The sequence below is a fragment of the Haliotis asinina genome, chromosome 3, assembly GCF_037392515.1.
Source record: "Haliotis asinina isolate JCU_RB_2024 chromosome 3, JCU_Hal_asi_v2, whole genome shotgun sequence".
Lineage (NCBI taxonomy): Eukaryota > Metazoa > Mollusca > Gastropoda > Lepetellida > Haliotidae > Haliotis > Haliotis asinina.
In genome coordinates this window covers 28,516,785-28,535,053 of record NC_090282.1, presented here as the reverse complement: position 1 = coordinate 28,535,053, position 18,269 = coordinate 28,516,785, and the positions used below count along the sequence as shown (strand labels likewise).

Below are 18,269 nucleotides of genomic sequence, written 5' to 3'. Positions count from 1 at the left end.
TACATACTATGTAGTTGTGTCAATTTGGCACCGAATCAGGACATATTTTGTCTATTCAGATGTTCACAATGGTCTAAACAGGTTCTTATCAACACGCGTGTAAGAGATCGTGTAATCATGATAACAGTTAGGTTTTTTATCCATAAGTTCACCAGATTTTATTCAAAATTTTGTTGGTTAACCTGTCTTGTTTATTTTGCACAGTTGTACAGATTTTGATATCTTGTCTCAAAATCTGGAGAAGAAGGTGAACAATCCTCATATATCTAAAGCACATCCGAACCGACAGTATTCTCACCCACCCGTGCCTTGTAATATGAAGAAACATGCGAAACGGAAATCAGGTTACAGTCGACAGAGGAGTATTGCGGCATCATCAACATCACCAAATCTGTGTATGCCGCCCATGGAGGATCTGTCTCTCCTGCCGTCCTCTACACTAAGTGGGAAAAATGCTAAGCAAGTGCCATCTCTACAAGATGGCTTCCTCGTTCAGGTTGGTTTTGGTTGAAGATTAAGACAGTATCTGCAGCAGTAAATGGCTGGTAATTATAATTCTTATGGGCTTTTGGTCACTTCCACCAACTTGGAAATAATAATTACTTTTTTGGTAATTGTTTGTTGTTTAATGCTGCACTCCACAATATCAAAGCTATATGGTGAGAAACCAATGTGTGATACCTGGTATCAAACACATGTAAGATTAGATTTCCGGTCTGTGACTAGCTTGGTTGGTTCGTTGGGTTGTTGTTTATTGACCATCTATAAATAATTGAGTCTGGACCAGATAGTCAACAGCATGAACATTGATCTACTCAATGCGATGTCCATTCATGCACAGGAGCGAGTCTGACCACCCGATCCAGTTAGTCACCTCTTACAGCTATCATGGAGGGCTGAAGATCAATTCTTACCAGATCTTCACACATGTGTACTTGTTTATGAATTATTTGTGAATCAGCACCAGATGCGATGATATTTTTGTTGTAGGTATTCCGGTATGTGCGACAGAGAATTCCAACCCTCAATGAGTACTGTGTAGTCTGTGATGAACCTCATGTCTTTCAAAATGGAGCCATGCTTAAGGTGACTGCTTTAAATGCTATAGACATTTGTGTCAACTCAAGATGAACCAATGTTGTTATAATTATGAATCTTTCAGTATGAAATAAGAGACACGAAGAATAACAGAACTTGTATGCAGAATTAATAGTAATAGCTATTAGTACTCCTTGTATGATATAGACTGTTTATTACCAGTTTTACTTTACAGCTTCAAGTAGCATACTGTATACATTGCACAAGATTATATACATGTAATACCATCCAGAACATGCACTGGTATAGTGAGAATGGATTTTAAGGGGTATTTTTAGACGTTTTAGGAGCAGTTCTTTCATTGCAATGTTTCTTTTCATGTGACAACACTTCATTGTTACAGGTACAACCAAATGAAATATTTAAGCTAAAGTCTGTAAGTCATAAGTTTCCATGTGACTGAGTGTAAGATGTTTACTTCCAGCCTGCTGTTTGTTCACGGGAACTGTGTGTATTTGCCTTCCAAACACTGGGTGTCATGGTCGATGCTGCTGATGACATAGCAACGGGAGCTGAGGTAAGGGAGATAACTGATGAATCCACCTTGAAATATTCCCTTACAATACCCATATTATAAATGAATGGAGTTGAGGTAAGGGAAGTAGGTGATAATTCCACCTTGAAATATTCTCTGAAAATAACCCTGTTATAAATAAATGGAGTTGAGGTAAGGGAGATACCTGATAATTCCACCTTGAAATATTCCCTTACAATACCCCTATCATAAATGAATGGAGTTGAGGTAAAGGAAGTAACTGATGATTCCACCTTTATATATTCACTTACGATACCCCTATCATAAATAAATGGAGTTGAGGTAAGGGAGGTAACTGATGATTCCACCTTTATATATTCACTTACGATACCCCTATCATAAATAAATGGAGTTGAGGTAAGGGAGGTAACTGATGATTCCACCTTTATATATTCATTTACAATACCCCTATCATAAATGAATGGTGTTGAGGTAAGGGAGGTAACTGATGATTCCACCTTTATATATTCACTTACGATACCCCTATCATAAATAAATGGAGTTGAGGTAAGGGAATTAACTGATGATTCCACCTTTATATATTCACTTACGATACCCCTATCATAAATAAATGGAGTTGAGGTAAGGGAGGTAACTGATGATTCCACCTTTATATATTCATTTACAATACCCCTATCATAAATGAATGGAGTTGAGGTAAAGGAGGTAACTGATGATTCCACCTTTATATATTCACTTACGATACCCCTATCATAAATAAATGGAGTTGAGGTAAGGGAGGTAACTGATGATTCCACCTTTATATATTCACTTACAATACCCCTATCATAAATAAATGGAGTTGAGGTAAGGGAGGTAACTGATGATTCCAGGTTGATATATTCCCTTACAATACCCCAAACTTAAATGAAAGGAGTTAAGGTAAGGGAGTTAACTGATGATTCCACCTTCAAATGTTCCCAAACAATGAGCCTATTATTAATGACTGGAGTTACTTGATGATCATTAGATCCATGTAAAGAGAAGAGAGGAAAATATACCATCTATTAAATCCTTATCCTGGTACTCCTTTTATGAAACAATCTTAACTAAGGTTAACCTTAACTCCCATCCTTTAACATTGGTTACCTTAGTGACTTACGATCACCTTAGTGCTTTGTGAAAGGATGCCCTGCACTATTTAATGTGATAATTATCAGGTATAAGAGATAAGGTTCTCATGTTTGAAGACTTGAAGAAGTATTTGTGCTTTAAGTTGTGTTTCATCCTTTGACTCCGAGTCGAGGAAATACATGTACACTGGGATGCATAGTTGTGGTTAGACACTTGTGTAGCCAAGGCTATATCTGTAACATTATCAACCAGTATGTAGATGATGAGTAGGTGGTGGGACATGCATATAGACCCCCTTGTTTGCAGTATGTTCCTATTTTTTAGAAATTATATTGTTTCTTAGCATGTTAACATATATCTGCTTTGTGTTGTCAGATTGACAGCACTTTCTACTTCATGAACATTTTGTTCTCAAATTGCAAGTCTGAAATATTCAAATGTACTTCTTCATGCAGAAAAATGTTTGAAATTTAGTCAGTGTTCAGGCATCATGCTTCATATTGATTTTAATGCTGTGTGTTGATGATTGCTTTCACGCTGATCATTGAGCAACCATGTAGTTCTCTAATGGAGAGATTTTGCATATTTGGTGCCAGGACTGAGTGACCCAGTATATGTTGCACTCACCATATTCCCATATCACTGCAGAATACATATTACAAAATCTCCCCATACCACCACAAGCAGTGACCATTGCTACTGGCTCATTGATGGCTCAAGGTCATGTCAGATATTTAGCTTGCTTCCTTCGAAATCATATAAGATATTAAATAACTGCCTACCTGATCTGTTTGGGCTGACATGTTGATGTGAATTGTGAGATACAATATTGTCCAACTGTTGTGAAATCTCTACTGAATGCTCACTTGATTTATAGGTAACACATGTCAGTTTACTTTGATTAAATATTACCGTATGATTGATGTTCCCCCCAGCTGAGGTCTCTAGCAGCTAGCCCACAGGGGGCAGAGGTTAGGGTTATATTATCTCTATTTCCACTCAGTGAGGTAGCTGTCAGGTGAGCTGGGTCTCTGTTACTTCCTCCCATACATGCTGGGAAATGTCCAGGGTTGATAGCTTGATTGTGCTTAATCTCTTATTATATGATTCTTTGTGTATGAAAAAAACCACTTCATCTGGTTAAATCCCACTGAGTGTGCCATGTATGTAATTGTTTAAATCAATTGGTATGGATGCACTTTATAATTTGAAATATTAACATCATTTCTTCGTATTACTGCCATGAATGTGGTCACATCTTACAATGTACAGTTCCTGATGCTGTACCCAGGGCAACAAAGGTTGCTGAAAAAATGAATGTTGAAGTGATTGTGGTATTTTTTTCCAGGAATGTGTATATAACCATTTCTATTTTTATTTGTGCAAATGTAATTGTTTTGGTGTAGTTTTGACATGATGTTTCTTTCATCCCAGGTGGTTGTATTGCTGATAGCCATGACAAGAGCAGCCTGTAACTCAGCCAGGAAAGCTACAATCTTTGAGCCATTCCCCACAGTAGTAGACCCAGCCAACCCCCAGGAACTTGTACTGTCACCAAAGGTAGCAATATCAGGCGTTTCTCTTGTCTCCATCACCTGCTGCTACATTACATATTGCTACATTACCCATTGCTACATTACCTGTTGTTACATAACCTATTGCTGCATTACCTGTTGTTAGATTACGTGTTGCTACATTACCTATTGCTACATTACATATTGCTACATTACCTGTTGTTACATTACCTATTGCTACATTACCTGTTGTTACATTACCTATTGCTACATTACCTGTTGTTACATTACCTATCGCTACATTACATATTGCTACATTACCTGTTGTTACATGACCTATTGCTACATTACCTGTTGTTACATTACCTGTTGCTACATTACATATTGTTACATTATCTATTGCTACATTATCTGTTACATTCCATATTGCTACATTACCTATTGCTACATGACCTATTGTTACATTACCTGCTGCTACATTACATATTGCTACATTACCTATTGCTACATTACTTGTTGTTACATAACCTATTGCTACATTACTTGTTGTTACATTACCTGTTGCTACATTACATATTGTTACTTTACCTATTGCTACATTACATATTGCTACATTACCCATTGCTACATTACCTGTTGTTACATTACCTATTGCTACATGACCTATTGCTACATTACCTGTTGTTACATTACCTATTGCTACATTACCTGTTGCTACATTACAAATAGCTACATTACCTGTTGTTACATTACCTATTGCTACATTATCTGTTACATTCCATATTGCTACATTACCTATTGCTACATTACCTGTTGTTACATGACCTATTGCTACATTACTTGTTGTTACATTACCTATTGCTACATTACATATTGCTACATTACCTATTGCTACATTACTTGTTGTTACATTACCTATTGCTACATGACCTATTGCTACATTACCTGTTGTTACATTACCTATTGCTACATGACCTGTTGCTACATTACAAATAGCTACATTACCTGTTGTTACATTACCTATTGCTACATTACCTGTTGCTACATTACTTACTGCTACATTACTTGTTGTTACATTACCTATTGCTACATTACTATTGCTACATTACTTGTTGTTACATTACCACTGCTACATTACTTTCTGTTACATTGTTCCCATCACGATATGGCTGAAATATTGCTGATGTGATGTTAAATATTAACTCACTCACTCATTCTGTTACATTGCCTATTGTTACGTTAACCATTGCTACATTACTTGTTGTTACATTACCTGTTGCTCCATTGCATATTGTTACATTATCTATTGCTACGTTATCTGTTACATTCCATATTGCTACATTACCTATTGCTACATTACCTGTTGTTACATGACCTGCTGTTACATTGCCTATTGCTACAATACCTGTTGTTACGTGACCTATTGCTACATTACTTGTTGTTACATTACCTATTGCTACATGACCTATTGGTTTCATTACCTGTTGTTACATTACCTATTGCTACATCACCTGCTGTTACATTACCTATTGCTACATTACCTGCTGTTACATTACCTATTGCTACATTACGAATTGTTACATTACCTATTGCTACATTACAAATTGTTATGTTACCTATTGCTACATTACGTATTATTACGTTACATCACATATCGTTATTGCCTATTGCTACATTACCTATTGCTACAATACTTTTTGCTACATTACTTATTGTTACATTACCTGTTGCTACTTTACCACTGCTACATTACTTTCTGTTACATTGTTCCCGTCACGATATGGCTGAAATATTGCTGATGTGACATTAAATATTAACTCACTCACTCATTCTGTTACATTGCCTATTGTTACGTTAACAATTGCTACATTACTTGTTGTTACATTACCTGTTGCTACATTACTATTGTTACATTATTGTTGCTACATTACCTGTTGCTACGTTACTATTGTTACATTACCTGCTGTTATATTGCCTATTGCTACATTAACTATTGCTACATTACTATTGCTACATTACTTCTTGTTACATTACCTGTTGCTACATTACTTGTTGTTACATTACCTCTTTCTTCATTACCAATTTCTTCATTGCCTGTTGCTACATTACATATTGCTAGATTACCAATTGCTACATTACTTAGTGTTAGCTGACCTATTGCAGCATAGCCCATTGTTGTGTAAACATTCTTACATCACCTATTGCAACATCACCTATTGTGACATTTCCTATTATGACATCACCTGATGTTACAAAATTTGTTTCTGTGTTATCCATTACTACGGCACCTTGTTTTTTAAAATTAATACGTACTTACCAGGAATTTGGATCACTTGCCCAGACTGATCAATATTGATGACTTATTGATCCTGTGCTTCCAGAACAAGGATTATGCAAAGGTGATAAACATCATCAAGTCTTTCCCCTCTATCCATGAGATGATGAGATTTGGCAGCACAGCTCTCAAAAGGGAAATGGATGTCAGGAATCCTAATGCATATCCGCTCCTTCAGTGGTAGGTAGTGTTGTCTTCATTTCCAAGTGTGTCAGTTTATCTCCTGTTTTTGACTATATGACTGAGGCTCTGATTCTATGTAATGTGGGATAGATTTGTTCTGCTAGAATATGTCATAAGTCTGAGCCTGTACTTGATGACAACGGATGCTAGCCACCCAACTGTCCACCTCTCTGACCTCCATGGCATAGCCTTGTTTTAGCATCAACTTGCTTGTCACTTTCACAGATTAATGATGTGTGATGTGGAGGGGAAGTGGGGGTAGTCTAGTGGTTAAGCATTCGCTTATAACGCTGAGGACCTGGGTTTGATTCCCCACATAGACACATCGTGTAAGGCCCATTTGTGGTGTCCCCGCACCATGATATTGCCAGAATATTGCTGAAAGTGACATAAAACCATGCTTATTCACTCACATAGTTAGGGGTGGTTGTGGGGAAGCAAGTGGTTTTTGTGCCAAAAGGTCAAGGTTCATTTCACTGCTTGGGTACAATATCTGAGAATGATTATGTTATTTCATTTATTACATCATATGAGCTACACTCATACCCAGTGAAATACCTCAGCCATAGCTGTCTCTGTCAAGTTGGATTTCATTTTAAGGAAATGTTTGGTATTGCGTTCTCAACACAATATGTTTACTGTGGGTATTTGTTGCAGGATTATTGCAAGCAATCGTTCCCACATAGTGAAGCTGCCACCAGACAGAGTGAGTAGATACTCTTAATGAGAGTAACCTCCCTTTAATTGTGTCTATCTTGTCAGTGGTGATATATCAGAATAACTTTCGGTGAAAACTGGTTGAGATAACCATAAACTGTCTTTTATAATCTACTTAAAGTATTTCAAAGATTTGTTGAATATACTTTACTTAGTTGAAGTGAAAATCACCTGCTGCTTTCAATTACTATTGAATAGCATCTGGAGTTGCTCATTTGTGACGTCATTCTAACTTTACGTCACAATATGATTTGAATGACATCACCACTGTTGATGACACAACAAAACAATTGTTTATGTGTAAATACGCAGTGAATAGTCTTGCAGTTTCCGGGAATCTAGTACCATTTGATCATGTTTTTCAACCAATCAGATTACAGAACACAGTGACTTTTGGTTTACAATTCAGTTTACTCAAAGCAATATTTGTAGACTATTTATGTCAATTTTTTGTTTTGAATATTTGACTTACATTATGTTTACATTGGTGTGTTTTTCAATTTGAGAGCTATGATGGTGTATTTCTAATGTTACTGGACATTCCACATCAGTCCTGTAACAAACAGGTCTGTGGTGTGATTGATGCCTGCTATCATGTCTCTAGAACATATCTTCTCTCTTCCTTTCATAACCATATCTATAGGCATGCCCCGTGAAGAACTCTGTCATAGCAGGTCTATTGAAACCCTTGAACAGGTTCGAGATTTGATGCTTGCCAACTTAGCTATTTACAGATTGGAGTAATATTGCAGGAATATGGCAGATTGGTTGTGTCAAGCAACACATAAGACAATAATGTATCTTTATATTACATACAGAGCAAGTACTGGTATGCAGAACAACATGTGCTATCTTTATACCCCTGCTATGAAGTAATGTGTGTAGATAGCATTCAATTCGTCCATCCTGTCTTTCCGTCCTTCCATCTGTCTGTCCTTCTGTCCCGAAACTTTTTGTTTGGAGTATATCTCTTACAGGTTTCATGCTAGGTCCACTAAACTTCACACACGTTAATCATTATCCATAGATGTGCCTTTTGCTATTTTGAAGTTTTTCAGAGTTTTGTTTTTTGCTGTTTCCATGGAAACATGACTTAGTGCCAAATGTGTTTGATGGTTTTGTCAGGAGCATAAATTTTAAAATTGACATGCTAGGTTCACCCAACTTCACACACATGTTAATCCTTACCCATTCATGTGCCTTTTGCTATTTTAAAGTTTTGTCAGAATTTGTTTTGTTGCTGTTTCCATGGAAACATGATTTGGTGCAAATGTGTTTGGCCACAGCATATCACCAAAACTATACATGCTATGTTCACCAAACTTAATACACAAGTTCATCTTGACCCACAGATATGCCATGTGCTATTTATTTGCAAAGTGTGATTATTTAAAGTGTGATGTTAATTTTCGCTTTTCATGGTATTTCTTCATGTCATTTGTAGCAATATGTGGTTTATTCCCTGCATCTAGATGAGTTACTTCCTTGATTTGATCAACATGTGATTTATTTTCTGTATCTACATGGGTTGTTTTGTTCATGTCATTAGTACAAATGTAGTTCTGATTGATTCTAAATAATTAATTCCTTCATTTCATACATGCAAATAAAGGTGTACATGGCAAAACTATGAGTCAAGGGGAAAGTCTTGTGAGCTGTTGATCCTTGTCACATCATCAGTATCAATCATTTCCGTGTCCCTAAGTGGGAAGTGGGTGTGTGTGAGCTGTGCTCATGTCTACACCTTTTTGGGATGTGTTTACTTGTATCCTTGCTGTGTACCCTCAGACCACTCTGATCGTGACTTTGTAACCTTGTTGTTGCAGCAACTGAGCTTCATGCACACACCTCATCAGTTCCTGTTGATGAGCAGTCCTCCAGCCAAGGAGGCCAAGTTCAGAGAGGAGAAAGTCAAATATGGCAGCACTTTTGCATTCCAGTGAGTTTGTCGGTCTGACTTTTTGATTTTGAAGAGTTAGGAACTGCTGGCGTAGGTGCTACTCCATAGAAAGGAGCATCTATATAGTATCCTTCATTAGTGTCCCATCTGCATGTGTCTTTTGCAGTAATATCCACCTAGTCCTTTGAAAGTGCCTCTATTAAGATGTCTGTTTTGGGTTCAATGGTTCAAGGATGGGGTTGGACTCTTGAGTTAAGAGCAGAACTGAAGAACAACCAAGTTCTATGGATAGTAAACTTCTTTATTGCAATGGATGTGACGTTTTGGTGTAGGTGCTAACACCGTTATCAAGCAAGTGATGGAACATGTTTCATGTCATACATAGTCCCAGTTGGTAATTGATAATTGCTGTTTTCTCCAAATGTACCCTTTGTATGAATGTAGAAATGGAGAGGGTACAGTATTGAGTCCCCTACAGAATATATACCAGTCTTTCAATAGATGCCATGTCCACTGCTTGTGTTGAAAGATGCCAGGGTATCGAACCGAGGAATAATGTTATATACTGTGTTATTTGCCAAAATTCTTCCTTATGAAATTGTAGTGATGTGTTACCTGATTGTAACAACCCTTCACAACATATGTAGCCCTAAACATTATATTAGCAAAAAGTTATTTCCTGTGCCTGTGAGTTGAGTCCTTGAATTCTAGCAGAATTATACCTGTAAATAGGTATTACAAGTGAATTCTAGCAGATGTATTGCTGTAAGTAGGTATTGCAACTGAATTCTAGCAGATGTGTTGCTGTAAATAGGTATTGCAAGTGAATTCTAGCAGATGTATTGCTGTAAGTAGGTATTGCAAGTGAATTCTAGCAGAATTATTGCTGTAAGTAGGTATTGCAACTGAATTCTAGCAGAATTATTGCTGTAAATAGGTATTTCTTTATTTAAGTTGAGTGGGATTTGTCAACTTATTCTGGTTGACAGGCAACACATTGCACTGGGTGGTCAAAGTGACTTGTATACTTTCATGGCCTCATTATCAATCACATGATTGCCTGACCGAGGTTGGATAGTTTACAGGCCAGTTCTTCTACTGTTCGTCACATCTAATCTTATCTTTAGTGACAGTTTCCTTTTGTTATTCAGACTTTCCCATATACATGTGAGTGTCTTCTTTGGATAAACAAAGGAGGTGCTGTAGAGATATGCAGTGTTTAAAACTCCCCAAATTACAACCCAGACAAAAAATTACCAGTACAGGTACAAACGTCTTAACTGTCTTAAACACCGGAAACTGATGATAAGACAGCCTGTCTGATATAATAACATATTTATTGTTAGGGATAAAATATCTACCAGACAACCAAAGGCTACTTTCAAAACTTGACTGTCTGAAATGAAAATACACCATTCCAGACGGTCAGGCAGGCGAGAATTTTAAACCCTGATATATGTACCTGGAATGGCAGCGCATCAGTCTATTGACCTTGTTGTATTTCAGTGGGTCGAGTATAGAGAACTGGCACTCCATCATCAGGGAAGGATTAATTGTGGCATCAGGGACTACCAAGCAGGTAACATGTCAACCATTGTGACTCTTGTAATGTGGAATAACAGTCTTCAGGAATACTGTATAGTTTGTATTATACCATCGTCAATCTTACAACTACCGCCCCTGCCTTCTTTTATCATGTGGGTATGTTATGTGTTTTTGGTCCAAGAACCACATTATTTTCCCTACTGCCGAACCTTCATTCCAAAATGAAGCAAGTCTAGATATCCTCAGGTTCTGAATGGCTGGTCTTCCTTGGCCACCCTTTGTATTCAAGTTGGTTTATTTGTTACAGTCAAAATGATATGTTCAGAGAATAAGCATTAGTTTAGTAAAGGTACAGCAGATATAACTATCTGATTTAGATATCAGTGTTGTCACTTGTCACAAAAATCTCATTCAGATGATGTTAGTCCCAAGAGTATCGTAAGTCTGAGGGAATGGGTGAAGGAATAACTTATGACAAAAGGCCTGTATGTCTAATTTGACAGCTTGATGGTAAATCTGACTGGGTCTGTTCTGCATGTTTCAGATGAACGGGGCAGCCTACGGCAAGGGCATCTACCTCAGCCCCTCCTCCAGCGTGTCCTTCGGCTATTCTCGTATGGGATACGGATACTATAACTCCAAAGGCAAACCTGCAGAACAAGAACAGGTATGTGGTTATTGCATGCAAATTGTCATTTGTTAATGGTGACAGCCCCTTGGTGATTTCGAGTTCGACCAGGTGTCATCTTGCCTTTTTTGTTCTTTTTTGTGACAGAAATACAAGTGAGTGAGTTTAGTTTTACACCACACTGAGCAATATTCCAGCTATATATTCTGTAAATAATCGAGTCTGGACCAGACAATCCAGTGATCAACGGCATGAGCATTGATTTGCACAACTGGGAATCAGTGACATGACTGTGTCAACCAAGTCAGTGAGCCTGACCACCCGATCCTGTTAGTTACCTCTTACGACAAGCAGAGTCACCTTTTATGGCAAGCATGGGTTGATGAAGGCCTACTCTATCCCACACCTTCATGTTTCACAGCTACACAAAGTGTGGTCATGAGGATAATGAAAATAATATTAGCAAGAAAGACATAAATGTCCAGGTATGATCTGTTGTATGCTAATGTATAAAGAAAGACCCATATGAAGACAAACTTCATGGATCAACAATTTTGTAGTCACTCTCCAACTTCTGAAAATGCTGCATCACCACAATAAAGAAGTTGTTTTTCTTTAAGTCTGCCCTTATTTGACTCTCCAAGTTCAAAAAATGCCACTCAAAGAGTATATAAAACCCATGTTGTTTAAATATAGCTTAGCACACTTGTGTGGATTTCACTCTAATCTATTTTTGCCTTAAAAAGTCTGGAAAAAGACTTAAAAGCCTTTCAAGTTAAAGTTGGGTGAAGTGAAGACTCTGTCTGCTAAGTAACATCTAAAGTGTGGGTGTGGGTGTGGGTGTGGGTGTGGGTGTGGGTGTGGGTGTGGGTGTGGGTGTGGGTGTAGGTGTGGGTGTTTATGATATAGATTGCTCACAGCTGTTTTAACAAGTTTCTCTTAAAAAGCATGAAGGTACTTTCCTAATATACTCTTTCATTGGTGTTCATGGCGTTTGGATGGCTATAGATTTAGGTCTTAAACCTTGATGTCTGTCTAGGTTTGGTTTTGCATTATGCTGTTTTGAATTTCAGGTTAACCCTGAGAGTGCTCAGAACTGGTGTTTTTTATTATTTTTATTAGGTTTACTTGTACAATTGCATGTCTAATGGGCCTGAATTTTGCCAAGCAAAGCCTTGAAAAAGCCTTAAATTATTGTCTTGAGATTATGTGCAAACCCTGCACAAATGAGGTTGACTAATCGTCTGTCTCTCAGTCTCCCACACTGCAATGGTAGAGCCCTGAATGAAGCAAATCCAGATTTTCCTCGAAAACAGGATCTCCCATCTCAGTGTGGCTCCTTTCTAGTTTATATATACTGGACAAAATACGTCAGTGATATTGGTACTTTTATGATTGATATTTCATCATTGTGTCATTGAATAAACAGATCATTACTCATAATTTCAAAAGTATATACCTAACTATTTTTAGTAGTATATATTCAGAGACCAAGTGTTAGTCTAGCTGATTGAGATTCAGATACTACCTTAGTCTATGTTAAGGTATGGGATGCACAATAACCTTAGTGGCTAGATACTACCTTAGTCTATGTTAAGGTATGGGATGCACAATAACCTTAGTGGCTAGATACTACCTTAGTCTATGTTAAGGTATGGGATGTACAATAACCTTAGTGCCTAGATACTACCTTAGTCTATGTTAAGGTATGGGATGTACAATAACCTTAGTGCCTAGATACTACCTTAGTCTATGTTAAGGTACGGGATGCACAATAACCTTAGTGCCTAGATACTACCTTAGTCTATGTTAAGGTATGGGATGTACAATAACCTTAGTGCCTAGATACTACCTTAGTCTATGTTAAGGTATGGGGTGTACAATAACCTTAGTGCCTAGATACTACCTTAGTCTATGTTAAGGTACGGGATGCACAATAACCTCAGTGCCTAGATACTACCTTAGTCTATGTTAAGGTATGGGATGTACAATAACCTTAGTGCCTAGATACTACCTTAGTCTATGTTAAGGTACGGGATGCACAATAACCTTAGTGCCTAGATACTACCTTAGTCTATGTTAAGGTATGGGATGTACAATAACCTTAGTGTCTAGATTTTGTCCAACTGCACCCTGTATGTTTTGTATATATTTCTATTTTTGAAACAAATTCTGGAATAGGCTAGATCTCAAACAGGCCAGGTCAGCAGAAAGCTGTGAATAATGAGATCCAAAATGCCCGCAGTTACTTCCCTTTGTATGTGCTTTACTGTGAATCTCATGTCTTTTCAGCTTCTTTTGCTCAAAAGTCAGTTTGATCATTGAAAATATGATATTTGCAGCCTACTGAACATGATAATTTGATTCCTTATGCAAGTAAAACATTAAATTTCATTTAACTCCCAGAGTTTATTAATCAAAACAGATCACAGTGAAAACTGTTTCCAACATTTAACTCAGAAATCAGGAATGTAACGTATGTAACCGAAGTTGTTTTGTGATTTGTTGATGATTTTTTCATAAATACTGAAAAGAATATTGAATATAATCTTGAATAATATTAGAGTAATATATTGCATAATGAATGTAAGGGTAGAAGTAAAAAAGAAATACTAACTAAATGTAAAACAAAATGACAAAGGTGAATATGAAAACGTGTGCATCTACTATTTAAGCACACAGAGCTGTATACAAGGTATGAAGGTGGCATTGGGCTTGCTTCTCACAAGCAGAAGTGGTGCCATTAAACTGGAAAGGATATAATGTGACAAGGGGCACTGTAGGGCTTAGTTGTAGTGCTTAAGACCAAGAGAAGGAAGGTAAAGGTTGTTGAGTAGATGCCTGTCCCCAGATTGGTTAATTCAAAATGGTTGATGGTAAGGATGATACATATTTCTGGCAGGACAATTAGGCACATTCCAAAACAGACTGGCGTTGAATTCACTTTTAGAATGTTGTCAAATGTAATACTTGCTATAGTTGGGATCATGCTGGCCATTGGGTGCTTGATCCTGATGGTGTGGGTTCGAATCCCAGATGGTACCAACCCAACCCAAGTACTACTACTAGAATCTTATGGCATTGCTTGTTCATAGTTTTTGGCAGTGGGAGCTGTGCCAATTTACTCTTATCTGAGGGGCACACAAAGTCTAGACCCAGAGTTATCCAACTTGTCTTGTGGAAGTTGTCGTGACTAAGTTGGTTTGGCTAACTTTGTGCGCTGGTGATTTGGTTCCTGACTCTATGGGTTTAGATTCAAATCCCAGATGGGACTCAACCCAACAATAGTATTAGAATCTGTACTTTACAAAAAGTGTAATCTCGGATGTAACATATGTTTCAGATTGGCTTTGGTCTTTATCAGTTTTGTTGTGTAAGCACTTTTCTTGTTTGGGAGGAATTGTTCTTCTCCATCTCTTCAGAAAACACGTTTTCACACCTCACGCTGATTGTTTGCATGTTTTGTCTCTCTTTGGCTTAATCCAGTTCCTGGTTTTTGTTGGTAACAAGTGCCCTTTCAGTGCGCATGAATGCAAATTGAAAAAAAACATATTATCTAGTGTATATGTATCTGTCACCATGATAACAGGTTAATGTATAAAACATTTTGACAGATGTGGTGGAACTGTAACTTCCACTCAGTGAGATAAGAGTGTGGCACACAGCAGTGTTCTTTTTTGCATCAGGCATGTAATTGAGAAATATTTCCCTTGTTTCTGGAATGTATTTGTTTCTGATTGAATTGGATGATACTTTGTTTAAAAGCCAAATGAATCCAACTGGGACAAAATTAAATTTCAGTTGCATAAGTTGTTCTTTGGATCTGTTCCAACGACGAGACAAAATGGTGCTTTGAAACAGAAGTGGAATATCTTAATGAAGGGGATAATTTGAAACACTGTAATGGAGATTATTTTATTAGTCGATGGTTACTCATTGTTCAGGTAATGTTGACTGTCGGAGCTCATAACCATGAGTACAGTTATCTATTGGATAGTGTGTCTGTCTTAAATACAGAAGTTTGCTTAAATGGTTCCTGGATGTGTTGCACCAAGATAGTACTTGCTTTTGTCCTGACTCTTCCGCAGGTCAGTATAATGTATATGCTTTGGGTGTGCGTGTTTAGCTTGTTCAGGGTTTTTCCTTTGGTGAGCACAACATATCTGATATAAGTCCAGACACCAGTGAAGATCTGGATTAGAATTGATCTTCAGCAACCCATGCTTGTCAGAAGATAGGATCGGGTGGTTATGATTGGTGACTTGGTTGATGCATGTCATCGTATCCCAGCTGCATAGAGTAATGCTCATGTTGTTGATCACTGGATTGTTGATAACATGATTATTTACAGACTGTCATTATATAGCTGGAATATTGCATAGTGGGGTGTAAAACTGAACTCACTCATTAATAGCACACACTAATACATCCGAAAAAACCCTAGGCACAGACAGACAGACAGACAGACAGACTAGGTAAGTGACAGTAATACATGTATATGACACTAAACACATTTTCATGATTTAATTCCAGTTCTGTTCAGATGCTTCCAGATGACATGTTGACCTACTTTTTCTGTCTTATTAATCAATAATGGAATTAGCACCGATACTCTGGGGTTAAATGGGTCATAGTGAAACGACTTTGGTATGCAAGGGATCACTAGAATATGACACAGGGCAATGAAGTTGGTGGCAGAGTCATGACACTCAAGCCTTCATGAGAGGCGTCAGTGGGTCACAGCATTGACACGATGCTAGGAGAACATGTCATGAAGGGCACTTATTTCTGTTCCAGTCCAAGACACGTTTCCTGATGAGTGACAACATTACGTGTGTGGCACTGTGTGAAGGTTAGTATTAATGTCAGGTACCCATGCTACTTTCAGGGCAAGTGAGTCAAGTAAGTTAAAAATGCATAATGTTAACTAATAGGACTTAGTGTTAGGTCCTTTCTGTTCAAGTTGGTGGGGTTGATAGAAGGGATAAACTGTAGATTTGGAGGTTATCTCAGGATTTTTTCAGACTATTACTTCTTCTTCTTCTTCTTCTTCTTCTTCTTCTTCTTCTTCTTCTTCTTCTGTCCCGTGAAGGTCCCGGGGTAGAATAGGCCTTCAGCAACCCATGCTTGCCATAGAAGGCGACTCAGCTTGTCGTAAGAGGCGACTAACGGGATCGGGTGGTCAGGCTCGCTGACTTGGTTGACGCATGTCATCGGTTCCCAATTGCGCAGGTCGATGCTCATGTTGTTGATCACTGGATTGTCTGGTCCAGACTCGATTATTTACAGACCGCCGCCATATAGCTGGAATATTGCTGAGTGCGGCGTAAAACTCAACTCACTCACTCACTCACTCTTCTTCTTCTTCTTCTCATGATGCAAGGGGCTATTAAAGAACAGGTTTTCTTATGTATCGAAATGGTATAATTACTCAAAATTTAGGTTTTGAGAAGCGACTGCAAAGCTTTTAGAATATGTGTACCACAGTACTCATAATTCTGTTATTGAGAAATTTTTATTGCATGTGAAAAACAAAAACAAAGAATTTACTTTGTGTTTCAGAAAAAAATATTAGTCGCATTTTGTAAAATGTCCAAGCACCATCTTCTCTATTATCTGAGTATTCTCGGAATCTCATTTTACCAGCATATATGTTTCGAGATATGGGGAATATTAGTTAATTCAGTAATTAATTCTTAGTACTTTTGTATATAGTTGTTCCTGATACTTCCACTGACTATTGGTACTAAACCATAATTTACTCTATACTGTGAGATGGAGTGTTTGATGATTTCTGTAACAACAGATGTTCAGAAACATCTGAACATAAGCATAATTAAACACCGACACCATGTGTGCCTGTACATAGCTGATTAATACTGTTAATAAGAACAACAAGGTAACCCATGACTCATCTTCAGGAAAGTTGAGAAGCCTAGGTGTACACTATTTATTGTGCAGAATTGGATTTGGGGGCTTCCCAGAAACACCCAGAAAACAAACGTCCTGGACGTGTTTGCAAAAAGTACTCTGAGCTACAGACATGATGTGAATTGAACACTACAAAAAATTTGATGCAAGAATTTATTGGCTTTTATGTTTTTTCTTGTATTTTTTTTCCTTTGATGTGTTCTTTTTCTTTCAAATTTACCAACTCTCACTGAGTTAGATAGTCAACTATACTTATATTTATTTCCAGCATTCAGTCAGTAGTTTACCATTTTGCACTTAGCTTCCCAGTGAGGTTGTGGATTTCTTTCACAAAAATGGAATACAGATAAATAAAAAAGTTCTGAATTTGGAAACATCTTATAACAAACGGTGAGGTGTAAAACTTGGAATGAATGATATAATGTACTAACACAACAGGATTCAGTGTCTTAATGCCACATGGTTTTTCTTATTGCAGTGTTGACCTCGTCCAACCTAAAAAAGAACAATGACATATGGGTGTGCCCAAGCATGGACCACGTTTGCACAAGATTCTTCTTTGTGTGAGTACAGCAGCTCTCCTTGAGTGAGTCAGTGACTGAGTGGGTGGGTGGTTTCAGCCAATATACTTAGTGAAGTGTGTTTGTATACTTTTTTCATGTGATGTGTTTCTGGAGGTAATGAAGGCTGTGGAAATAGTGTTTCTTGATCATAATTGTACATTTAGTTTGTAGCTCCTTCATGGTAATGTAAAATCTCTTCACCTTACATGGCCTGCCAGTCTTTGATATCCAGGCTGGTAATGGGAT

The 18,269-nt window shown here is 37.6% G+C and overlaps 1 protein-coding gene across 1 annotated transcript in view; it reads left to right on the top strand.

Moving 5' to 3' along the window:
- The window catches only part of LOC137277780 (protein mono-ADP-ribosyltransferase PARP6-like), a 58,995-nt gene that overhangs the window by 28,774 nt on the left and 11,952 nt on the right, over positions 1–18,269 (top strand). Inside the window, exons 11-21 of the mRNA XM_067809707.1 lie at positions 205–496; positions 991–1,086; positions 1,523–1,615; positions 4,142–4,267; positions 6,603–6,736; positions 7,397–7,445; positions 9,283–9,395; positions 10,863–10,935; positions 11,446–11,568; positions 16,327–16,381; positions 17,939–18,023. Coding sequence (XP_067665808.1) covers positions 205–496; positions 991–1,086; positions 1,523–1,615; positions 4,142–4,267; positions 6,603–6,736; positions 7,397–7,445; positions 9,283–9,395; positions 10,863–10,935; positions 11,446–11,568; positions 16,327–16,381; positions 17,939–18,023 — 1,239 coding nt within the window. The remainder of the gene's footprint in view (positions 1–204; positions 497–990; positions 1,087–1,522; positions 1,616–4,141; positions 4,268–6,602; positions 6,737–7,396; positions 7,446–9,282; positions 9,396–10,862; positions 10,936–11,445; positions 11,569–16,326; positions 16,382–17,938; positions 18,024–18,269) is intronic.